The 12,500-nt window shown below is 37.1% G+C and overlaps 1 protein-coding gene across 2 annotated transcripts in view; it reads right to left on the bottom strand.

Annotated features, from left to right (window-relative positions):
• Positions 1–12,500, bottom strand: part of LOC138026077 (adenylosuccinate synthetase isozyme 1 C-like) — a 21,787-nt gene that overhangs the window by 5,569 nt on the left and 3,718 nt on the right. For both annotated transcript variants that reach the window (XR_011127222.1, XM_068873268.1), the window contains exons 3-14: positions 11,538–11,572; positions 10,577–10,639; positions 9,690–9,740; positions 7,551–7,602; positions 6,948–6,993; positions 6,747–6,808; positions 6,629–6,661; positions 4,218–4,266; positions 3,696–3,822; positions 3,042–3,196; positions 2,642–2,766; positions 236–333 (exon numbers count right to left, since the gene is read on the bottom strand). Coding sequence is in view for 1 of the 2 variants with exons in the window: in XM_068873268.1 (XP_068729369.1) it covers positions 236–333; positions 2,642–2,766; positions 3,042–3,196; positions 3,696–3,822; positions 4,218–4,266; positions 6,629–6,661; positions 6,747–6,808; positions 6,948–6,993; positions 7,551–7,602; positions 9,690–9,740; positions 10,577–10,639; positions 11,538–11,572 (896 nt within the window). In the remaining variant the exon portion in view is untranslated. The remainder of the gene's footprint in view (positions 1–235; positions 334–2,641; positions 2,767–3,041; positions 3,197–3,695; positions 3,823–4,217; positions 4,267–6,628; positions 6,662–6,746; positions 6,809–6,947; positions 6,994–7,550; positions 7,603–9,689; positions 9,741–10,576; positions 10,640–11,537; positions 11,573–12,500) is intronic.

Below are 12,500 nucleotides of genomic sequence, written 5' to 3'. Positions count from 1 at the left end.
CTTTAGTCAGTCACTTCTCAAAGATTATCAGGGATATCAAGATGAAATTTTCAGCGAAAAGACAAATTTAAACATTCGAGCTACTGTCTTGGCTGACAGATTAGAGAGGAGCCCCCTCGCCTTTTAATTTGACCTCGGTCCAGCTTTCTCGCTGCCGTCAAATTAACAAGTCTCCTTTTCGCGAATCGATTCGCGAAACATCAAACTAACTTTATGCTAAGTAATTTAACATTACCAGGGAAGGATTCCAGCGATTTTCCTTTGTGCTTGTATGAAATTCCAATCTTCACCTCTTCAAAGGTGTCCAAGATATCAAGTTTAGCTATTACAAGGCTGGTGAATGAAACATCAACATCAACATTCTAAAATAGTATTACGTCAAGAATTTGTAAGCAATTTAGTGAACGAAGAAGATACATTATTTTTGTTCCATTGGAAGAGAAGAAAACAAAAACATTTTATAATTAAAACTGAGCATCATAAAAGTACGTCAAAACTGAAGATATACATGAACAGCAAGACAGGACAAGATTAAAAGGGGTCGCAATGGGATAACAGGGAGTTTTAAGCCTGGTTTTCACTAGCGACGCAAGCACAAACGCCAGCCGAGCATAAGAGTGCTTATTTCACCGGGAAAACCCTTGTCTTTGTGCCAGCGCTTATGCTTGTGTGTTCGCTTGCGTTGTGTGAAAACGAAACAGCATAAGGAAAATGTACTAGTACGTCTGGCCAATTAGAGCACTCGTTCCAGATTCCCTGCGTCTGAGCACTTGAACAAAATGGTGGATGCCGTGGTTGATTTTTATGCGTACATCGACGTTCGTTCTCACTAGCATAAGCTACTTCTACTTGCGGTGAGACAGACTAAGTGTCGAGTTAGGATTTCGAGTTGGATTTCCAGTTGGATTTTGCAGTTGGATTTTCAAGTTGGTTTTCAACTTCCTCGGTGTAAAATGTAGACTGCAGACCAGGGGTAAAACGCAGACTAAGGTATATTGTCTTTGCCGTTGTCGTCGCCGCGTCATCGTTGTTTAAGCCTGGTTTTTAGTAGCGACGCAAGCACAAGCGAATTAGGATTTCCAGTTGGGTTTTCGAGTTGGTTTTTCGAGTTACTCAGTGTAAAATGTAGACTGCAGACCAGGGATAAAATGAAGACTAAGGTTATAATGTAACTGTTGAAAAAGCCCAAACCTTTTAGAAGTGCTAACAGTTAACCCAAACTACTAACCCCAAACCCTTTGCAGGGATGGCGTAGTGGTGAGAGCACTCGCCTCCCACCAATGTGGCCCGGGTTCGATTCCCAGACTCGGCGTCATATGTGGGTTGAGTTTGTTGGTTCTCTACTCTGCACTGAGAGGTTTTCTCCGGGTACTCCGGTTTCCCCTCGCCTCAAAAACCAACATTTGATTTGATTTGCGTTAACTTGTTAATTTCAATTTACAGTGTCCCCGATTAGTGCTCTACGGCGCTAGAAGATTAGACACTTAAATAAAGTTCCTTTCCTTTCCTTTGGAAGTGCTAACCTGAGGCCTAATTAGGTACAAAACAATATTTAGGCTTAGGGTTAGGGTTATGACACAATAGAGAAACATTACTGGTTAAATAAGGAAAAATGCCCGTGCTGCACTTGCGACACGCATTTCAGTGCATTTCTTTGCCGAATTCAACAAAATAACAACGCGAAATCACCAAATTTTAGGTTTTGATGACAACGTGAGCATACCACAATGAACAACTCATTTTCTATTTTTCCTTTAAAACCGTTCGTACCCATCCAGTTACAGGATAGTTCGCCCGCATTGTACGTGTAAAAGACGGAACAATCGCGAGAGACTTGTGATAACGCTAAGTTTGACGTCATCGGTTCAATAATCTGCAGCGGGCTGCACTTTTGACGTCATTGATTCAATATGACGAAGTTTCTTTCCAAATTTGGTGAACAGCCGCTGGTTATGGTGAATTATGCGTGTGGTTTTAACCAATCAGAAACGGGGAAATATTTTGAATGAATAATAATAATAATAATTGCTATAATTACCGATGACGTCAAAATGAAGTCAAAAGTGCAGCCCGCTGCAAATTACTGAACCGTTGACCGAAAAAAGCTGGGGACGAGATTGTGTTATTTTTGTTGAGCAGAAACATGGCTGCGAGTAGGTTTAGAAGTTTGAGCGAAGAAAATAATTTGAATGAATAATAAAGCAATTATTTAATTCCGCTTTCGTAAAATATAAAGAATTCTGCAGATCTCGGAGGATGTTATCCACCTCGGCCTTCGGCCTTGGTGGATAACACCCTCCTTAACCTGCAGAATTCTTCATATTCTACGAAGATAGATATTCTAAGAATGATTTTTTTTAGCTGTAACCGCTACACGTAGCTAGGAAATTACTATCATTAATCCAGCTCAAAAATCACAATTAGCTTAGGATTTTCCCGAATCGCAGCCTCTGAAACTCAGACCAGTGGCTTAATTAATAACAATCATGTTCCATCATTACCATCTTATTTTTTTTAATGGTTAGAGATTAAACCATGGAAGATACAAGGCATGAAGAGGAAGACGAAACATCTTGTTAAGGTTCAAATACATTGTTTTACGTAAATATCAAGACCTTTCTCAAAGTTGACTAATTTTCACCTTGTAAAATTATTTATCATGTGAGAATATTTGATCATCACAAGGTCAAGCCAGCCACAACGCCGTTTCCTGCCAGTTGTCACCCCAAACTCCTTTCCTATTCTCTGCATCTTGTCTCCGGTGTCCTGGAGAGACACACAGACAAAAGTATCAATAATAGTAATAATAATAATAATAATAATAATAATAATAATAATAATAATAATAATATAGAACAATTAAATTTTCGAGCACTCTACATGTAGTAACACCCATAATAACATGGGTGACACATTACTCCTTAATTTTGGAGTAACACACAAAGATGTAAATTCACAGGACACAATGATAAAGACCACATGTCAAGTTACTACAAATCCTTCAACTTCCTCACTGCTACCACATAACAAAAACAGCTTACATCTTTAAGCTCTGTTGGGAAGCCTCCATGACCAACACGTGTTGTATAGGCCTTAGTGACTCCATACACATCGCCGATTGCTGTTGGTGGAATGCCAAGGCCAGTACATACTGCACCAACCGCACAGCTAGAGGATGTTACATAAGGATAAGTGCCTGTGAAAAAAAAGAAAGAAAGAAAAATTCACAGAAAAGAGGTCAGCTTTGGTCTGAACTTTCATTAATTACTCGAAATGGAAACAAATCAGCAAATTTATAATTGTCTTTTTCTTCACTCAAAATTAACCCATATCAAAGTAAATGTCGACCCTCACATAAAGACGAATAGAAGGCAGTAACCTTAGCATGGAAGAATGGCATACCCAGCGACATGTACAGCTGTAATTGCTGTTGGGATAAAACCAAGCACTGGATTCGTGACTTTAAAATTAATGTTCCATGTATCTTTTACCAAAACTTAGTGAAATATAATAATGAAGAAATTCAAAATATTTACCCACATCTCTTGCTCGTATGATATGCGTTACTTACAGCTCTTAAGTTTTTATTTCCAAGGTACCCTCAGTGTTTCGCATTGAAAAATCAACGGAAATACTTGAGTGATTTTATGGCCAACGCTTTGTAAAACTCTCATAGGAAGTTTTCATTCACTCACCAAAGTCAATATCTAACATCAGTGCATTGGCACCCTCCACTATTATTTTTGCTGACTCATTCTGCAGGGCTTTATGCATGTAACTCACTGTGTCACAAACTAAGGGACGAATTTTTTCTGCGTAGATCTATAAACAAAACAGATTTTTTTTCCAAAACAGCTTTCTAGCTGAACACCATGATGTAACAAAATACAATGTAACAAGAACAGCAAAGCCCGGCTGTTTGGATTTTGATTAACTTTCTCAGTTGGCTTGCCGTTCTTAGTACACTCTGGGAAATATACATGTATCACCAGACCCTCCTCTAGTACAAACTTATGTACATGATTGTACCTTAGAAGCTGACGGCAACAATGATTCCAAAAGGGAATTGAGGAACTGAAACAATAGCTGATGACAATAGCTAAAACAATAGGACAAAATGCCCTTGATACATTTGTATATTCCCCTGAACTCTCATGCCACTTACAGCACACTAGCCCATAATTTATACAAATTACATACTGTACATACATACATACCTTGTACTTTTCAAGTTCATCTTGAATATTGGTGCTGAGATCTGGATACCTGTTGATAGAAAGAAATATCCAGAGATCAAACCAATCTACATGTAAACACTCTTGGTACAGTTCCATGAAATTAAGCAGTCTTTATAATAAATTATAATAATTTTACTTGGGTCACTACATAATACAGTAAGTAGACATTGAGGAACAGGGATCCACATTTGCAGTCGTCCAGTCTTGCCAGACAACTAAAAACCTGTCCGGACAAGTATAATACAATGTAACTCCAAAGGTTGTCTGTTGGACGAGATATTCTCATACAAATTCGATGTCTTTTCATGTATGCCATCAAATGTTATATAACATAGAATGAACTTTCCTTCTGATCGCTTTTCACTCAATGGAAACTTCCAGAAAATAAGAAAAAAACAAGCACTAATCTTTTCCTCAGCAATGAAATCTCAAGTTTGGGCGCCATCTCTGCTCAAACAGTGTTTTCCATGAAACAATTGCAGGCTCAATTTTCATGTATCTCACCGCTGGCATGGCTGTTAGCAAGTCATTTAGCAAAGAACAAAGGGTGACTCGTGGTGTCAGCTGATAATGTGTCGTTAGTTACAAGGTGTTTCACCACCTCCAGCAAAAAGGAACAAGTGGAACAAAACCTGCTGCTTACGAACAGGAAAAAAACAAAATCTTCCAAGTGGCATATAAAAGGAAGACACTAGACACGAGGGTTGAAACTTTGGGTCATTGAATCGTAACTTTGTAAGCTACTGTACATTCAAGTATGTTTTGCCGTGACAGATATGGACCACTGTAAATCGGGTTCCCACGGTGCAAACAACATAATACCTGTACGCCAAAGTCAACATTTGTAATTTCTGACGAGAGTGTAAAATAAAACGTGAATCTCAAGTTAAAAGTCATTTTATCAACTTTTTTCTATACTTCCGCATTTTTGCCCAAGCAACCCAAAATTTGTCAAATATCATACATAAGAGGTACTTGCCCATCTGACGACTTTGATAAAACATGAATATGGATCCCTGAAGGAATTCCTAGACTCACTTTCAAGTGCACACAATTTTAAAGAACTGTACAGAAGTACAGCTGTAGTTTAGTTTAGTAAGTCAAGTCCAGTCCAATAACTTTTAAAAATTATATAATCTCAGCGTCAGTCAGTGTTGAAATTCCTTAAAGGGGCACTGTCATGGACGCGCAAACACCAGGTTTTTTAATCGAAACTTGAAAAATTCAGCCTGAACTTTTCAAGTTTGGTGAGGTGCAGACAACGTGGAGGCCACTGTCACATGCAGAATTTTAAACACATTTAACGCACAAATAGTGAATCAATCTCCTCGAGAAAGCAAAGCAGTGCAGTCCAAGTACCACTACAGAATCTACAATAAAGAGGAACTTTTTAAACCGTGAATTCATGAGAAATTCGACTTGTGGTGTAATCAGGAAGTGTAAGCCATTTTTCACTGTTATAAACAAGGATCAAAGTCTACCGTCAGGGCTCATTTCTCGCTACTAGTTGCTTAAATGTCTGAGACCACCAGTCATCATCATTTGAGGATAAACGTTTACTTCCCTCTAAAATGTGTATTTGAATATTTTTAAGAAAATCTGCATTTCGATGAGGGGAACTGCACTGGATGTGTTTATTTGTTGCACGAATTATAAAATTGCAAGCAGTGAGTATAACATGGTTGAATTTTTTCTCTGCTTATTGTTTTTCAACTTCAGAGTCATGTCTTGGAAATAAATGCTCTCTCATGTTAATCTTGATAATAATTTATGTTAGGTATATCGCAGAGAACAAATTACTTCTATTTGAGCACTTGCACCGCTGACAATGTTTCCGGTCACACTTCACTGAATTCAGCTAGCTGTCAGTGAACAGAAATGGCATGATATTTTTGTTCAGTTTTATATATTTTTTGGAATCTCTCCAGTCTATATTAAAACAAAAAAGCAAAATATTTAAAGTCTGTTAGGGTTATAGGGCTAAGGTCAATGATTCTGTGTGTGAGAAACACTGTCCATGTCATCACATGACAATGCCCCTTTAAGTTTTCAATCTTTGGGAATAATTAATTTTAATTGATTCAGTCTGGAAGGTGGGAAATTATGCATCCATGTGGTATCTAGTAGTTGATGCCAAGAGACCAGGTTCTGCTTCAATATCATGTGAACTGTGTAATTAATTAAAGTAGGAGCAGGGGACGGACTTCCCAGGAATGAGGTCTGACCTATTCTCCCAAGAAAATGTGACCAGCTTGGCACAATATAGGGTCTCCAGAATATGTATGAGGCCATTAGCTAAGAAACACAGCCAGTTCAAGTCAAAAGCAAAATTATAATTTACTTTGTAGTAAGGTGCTTGCAATAAACGTATGGAATTCATGCTAACTTACAGTCTTTTGAAGTGTGATACAAGTCCTTGAAATCTGGCAAAAATAAAAGAACCAAGAAAAAAAATGAATTCAAAAATAAACACTTGGCTCTTCCAAGTCATCACATCAAATTGCTCACTTTTGCTCAAAAATCTTAAAATCTCCAACCAGGTCACATATTCTAAGACCAATCCTCTGTGCCTGAAAAATAAAAGAAACACAGCAGTTATTTAAATCTATACATACAAATCATGACTGTACTTGTACTAGTGAAAAAAAAAAAAAAAAACAACAGGGAAAGACCACAATGATCCTTGTAAGTGAATTTAAAAAGTAATACCTTTGAAGCATAGGTCGGCCCAATACCCTTTTTTGTGGTTCCCAACCTAACAAGAAATAACAATTATATTCATTTGTTAGAAGTACGATGTAAATCAACATTTATTTTTACCAGTAACCATAATAATAACTCCTGGCTTCACATGACATCACAGTGCTCATGCTGCAGGTGTTACAAACAACCAGAGTAAAATGGGCCATTTCCGAGTTTCAGAGTCTTGGTACTCAACTGTTGTAAGGGAAATGAGTTTGATTTGCATAAGAATACGCAACTCATTTTTCCATTTGAATGGTTGTGCACCAGGACTCGCTTTGAAACTGAGGCATGCAGCAACTCGGAAATGGGCTATTTATGTAACTAAGTTCTATAGACAATAATTTTTATTGCTTGTATAATAAGAATAATAATCACCATCATCATCATCAGTTAATTAGCCCACATCGTAGAACTTTATAAAACTAAATTTCAAGGGCGGCCAGTGATATATTGAGAAGCATATAAAGTAGGTAACCTATAAGGTAAGGTACTAACCTCAGATTTAGAAACAATTTTAACAGAAAACAATATTATTTGACTTTAAATTTGTTTATGACAATAACTTACCCGCCTTTACCACCCTCTCTCAATTTATCGGATTCTTGATGTAAATCAAAGACTGCAATGACACAATTCAGCAATTGCAATACTTAAAACATACAACTACTCACTTAAATGACAACATTTAAATGTTCTTGTGAATAAGCAATTAAAAGAGTATCATTCAATGTACTTTTCACTTCCTTTTCATTGGCCAAGAGCCCACCACATGACCTGCAAATAACTGCCGACTTAAAAGTGTTTTGCTGCAATTAAATCATGCATAATTGAAAGAACGCTCTTGTGTGAAAATGGCAGCTCGCTTTCCTGAGCTTTCAGAAAGTGATTTAATTTTTTGGAATTGTGAAAACAAACTCAGTCATTGAATGATAAAACAATAATTAATGAACTCAGTTATCGCAAAATACCATAAAAACCCAAAGACAAGCTGCACCTTTTTTCCAAAAATCGTTAACTGACATGACGACGGCCCGTAACTTCAACAGTAATCGATCCTCCACGAGCAAGAAAAATTAATACCACGCTATTCTCGAGTATTCGCGTGGTAGATGGCCCACTGTTTCTTCGCTGTTTAGTACTTTGATAGCAAATTTCTCGAACAAATAGTCTTGTGTCAACTACTGACGAACAAAGTAATGAAGACCCGGTTACACTGGGCAATGTTTCATGCACCTTATCGCTTTGTGTAAACTCTTAAAACATCACGCTGCTTCCGGTTTCCAGTTTTCTATTTCCGTGTCTGATCTAATGCCTGGTTACCAGCCTTCTCAAAATATTTTTCGGGAGCAGGTCATAAGGAAGGCGGAGACGGTTTGGTGGTATAGGCACCCCGGGCCAAGCGAGTGCCCAAAGGACGCAAGCTTCTAGGGGGGTCTGGGGGCATGCTCCCCTAGGGAATTTTTTTAAATTTAGACACTCACAGATGCAATTTAGTGCAATCTGGGGGATTTAAAGTGATGAAATTTCACATATGGAATTGACACTTGCTTGGAGTCTGACAATAAATACTGGAATGTTAGTTAAATAAACATTTCATGTGCGCGACGCCAAAAAATATTGCGGACGCGAATTTGTACGTGAAACAAACTTTTTTCAAGCTTTTATAATATCTCCAGTGACTTCACGTTCGAGCTAAAAATGTGTTGTCCGACATTTTCTGACTGGAAGGGGACAGTCAAGCTTTCTGAGGAGGCGGCGCATTGAGCCGTCGACCGGCCAGCTTTGAGAAGGCTGGGTTACTAAGCTATGAATGTTCGGCTCATGTTCTTGTTATAATGCAAAAATCTATGGAAAAACTGTGTTGAATGAAGAAATTCCTGTCAACAAACACCACAAAAAGATCAATCATATGTCAAGGTTGGTAGAAACAACGTTCATTATGTTAAAGTGCTACAATTGTGCGTAAGACTTTGAAGTATTTTCCATTTCAATGTTAATAGTGAGTTTATGTTCAATGAACAGAGGATGATAAAGAAGACTTCTCAAGACTTGACTTTGGATTTCTTTTGATTTTTTTCAAAAACTTTTTCTCCCAAAGGGTGCAGCTTACATGTATCTGCGGGTTTTTACGGTATCATAATTTGCCAGTGTCTTGCAGATCAATTATTTGCCTCAGCCTTCAGCTTCGGCAAATAATTGATCTACTCGCCACTGACAAATCACGATATTTTGCTCAACCTCACCCAATAATTAGTATGTGTAATCAAATGGCGATGAGTGAAATTATCAGAATTTTGACAAAACACAAGTGAAATTATTTCCTAATTTCACGAGAAAACCATTTGATTACTTTTTAATGTCGTGGGTGACAAATTACGCTCACAACCATAATTATTGTAAAATCGCTCGAGTACTTTATCCAACTGCTCAGGAAGAATCATCTCCAGGTTTTTCTCAAGGCTATTTTCGTCACACCACTTCTCAATTTAAACCCTCACCCAGTTAATTGTGCTCTTTCACATATTTAAATTTTCTGGTCACTGTCTTAAATCTAGACGCCATCTTGGCTCTGATCGAGATATAAGAGATGTTATCATGGCAATTTTGTAATTTCACATGTGAAATTATAAATTAATGCTGAAATTTCACGCCTAAATTAAGGAGTAATTTGTCACCCATGATATTATTGTTAAAATGTTGTCTTACCTATGTGAGCTCTGTCTGACACCAAAAGTCTTCCCTGCCAATCTTTCACTCCTGCAAATAGGATTTAATTGTTTACTTTTATAATGTTGTTGTAGAATAATTTAGTAGCATTGATGTAAATGCTTTTGGTTTATTTTTCTTCTTTTTTTTTATTTATTCATTCCCTCTCCATTGGCAGATACTAGTCATAGTGCCACTAAAGAAACTAAAGTGGAAATGAAGTTCTTTGATGTGTGTATTTGACAAAAAACAATTGAGCCTGCCTCATTGTAAAACTGGGATAACTACATGTACAGCTTCCGTATAATTATGTAAATGTATTGTGCAGTCTGTGAAAAGTTTTCATCAATCATTTGACCTACACATAAATACAATTTCAGGTTGGTAAAAAGCCTGTTTTGAACATTTCATTCCAAGTCACACCTGTACATGTACATGTTTATCAACAAATAACCTAACCTTTTGAAGTTAGCCGAGATGGAGTCAGTTTAAGCCTACAACCGGTTCAATTTTCTCAATAAAAAATAATAAAACAGAGAGACCTTGTACGGGTTGTACATGCAGGGGTGATGGAATGAAAAATTAATGCCACGTCACTTGTGAAACAAAGATTGAATTACTTGGAAAGGAAACACTATGCTACTGAAACTATCCAAAAACATGAAGTTTGCAGTTAAATCACACTAAAAAATCAAAGGCACTAATCTCAACGTGAAGAGTATTCTTACCGACACTTGGTACACGTAAGACAACACTTGTAGCTGCAAATAACTGTCGGTCACAACATCTGACCAAACTTGACCAACATGTACATGAATGTCCCGCAATATCTTAACTTTGGCCCAACGTTATGCTCAAACAATTTCAAGGCCCTGGCACTTAATTACCTTTAGCTTCAAGAGCTTGTAGCTCGTCAAAGAACTGGGGTATGTGGATGACAACTCCATTTCCTATAGATTAAGTAATTCAAAAAATAAGAGTCTATCCAGTAACTTGTACAAATGCACACAGAAATTGAATATTAATTTTAAGGCCAAGATTAAAAGCTCTGTGAGCATGATTTTGTTAGGCCCACTATCTTGGCTTATCATTTCTGTTTTCTGAGTATTAACACACAAGTTTCTGACAAACACATGACTGTCACAGTAGTCTTAATTTAAAAAGTAATTGCCTTTAAAAAAATTAATATTGATTATTCCACTGGTAGTGCATCTTCTCAACATCTCTTTCTTCCCCATTCAAAAACAACTCTGACCATTGTGTTGTGTGCACTTGCTTTGAGTGTTCTTAAATATTTATTTTCCAACCAGCATGTTCTACATGTATATTGAGTGAACGAACTCAAGACTGAACCAGCGTATGTGTTCTTGTCACTATTTTCAGCCCGAGTGCCACTGTAGTGTAGAGCAGTTTGCTTTTCGTTTTGAGACCATTGAGTTGTTAGTATTTTACTCTGTCTAACGCCAGATGATTTTACTCTGTCTAACGCCAGACGATTTTACTTGTCAATGGGGAACCCCCAAGAGTCAATGGGTTAATTCTTATTGTTACAGTATTTTCCTGAGAAAATTACAGCCGTTTAAAATTGCAGCTGTACTTTCAACATAATTGCAAAGCACGTTAACATTATTTACATTTTTGTTGAAGTGTCCAAGGGTTTTACTTACATTAATTTTTATATTGTTACTGTTAAGTAAACATAGATAAATTGAGTTGTAGTACTTTGAAGCAAAAGATACAACTACTACTAGGTTCCAAAAACTGATACAAATCAGCAAACTATGTATTATCACCACTGACTGTCTTGTTGGCACTTAGCAATAGCTACTACTAGTTATCCACACCTACCAATAACACTAACAGCTTTTGGTTGTATCAATCCACTGCAACCAAAAGGAGACAAGTATATAATAGATTAAGACTGACAGTGTATACAAAAAGTCCAGATTGAGTGAAGTCATCTTCTTTTTTAAAGTTCACAGATGTCATTAGGTGAAACACAATAATGATCATGCTGACTTTGGCGAGGTAGGAAAACTAAAGAACCCGGAGAAAAACCCTCTGAGGAGAATAAAGAACCAGTACAAACTGAGATTGCAGGTTTTACATGTACCGTATTTACCCGTGTATAAGTCGACCTTTTATGGTCTCAAAAGAAGCTCCAAAAATCGCCCTCGACTTATACATGGGTCAAAGATTTCGAGCCAAGTTCCAGCTAAATAATTTATTCAAAATTAACATCATAATGTGGTCTTTCGGCATAACGAACGCAGTGGACAAAAGACTTCAAAATGAATGTAATTAAGCAATTCCAGTTGAAATGAAAAAGAATTTGTTTTACTTTAAATGTTGAAGATACTCACAAGCACAAATATGAAATAAACACCGGAAATTAAATTTTTCGTTTTCCAAAGGCGGAAAGATCTAAAAAACATTCTTGTTTCTTCAAATAAAACGCGATCCTTCAACGGCTTAGTAACCTGGCGCAATACCTCGTGTTTGCGTGTAAGCATGATCGTCACTCGTGTTGCCTGGAAATGCTGGTTGGTAATGATTGTTTTTTTTATTCTTTATACAAACCTGGATGATTTAAATGCTTTTGCAAACTTTGTATTGTTTGGTTTATGAGTTTTGTTTCGTTTGCCATGTGAGAAATTATAAGTCAAGCACCAATTAAACCTTGCACATTTCGCATCGTTTTTGAAGTTATTTTCAAAGATTGACTCCTGCTTCTGTGATGTTGTGCTTATCCTCTAAAGCCCTTTATCCTTGAACAACGAAACAGGTTAGTTTGAGGTTTACATGTTCGAT

This window comes from Montipora capricornis, chromosome 12 (genome assembly GCF_036669925.1).
Source record: "Montipora capricornis isolate CH-2021 chromosome 12, ASM3666992v2, whole genome shotgun sequence".
Lineage (NCBI taxonomy): Eukaryota > Metazoa > Cnidaria > Anthozoa > Scleractinia > Acroporidae > Montipora > Montipora capricornis.
This window is presented reverse-complemented; position numbering and strand designations above follow the sequence as displayed.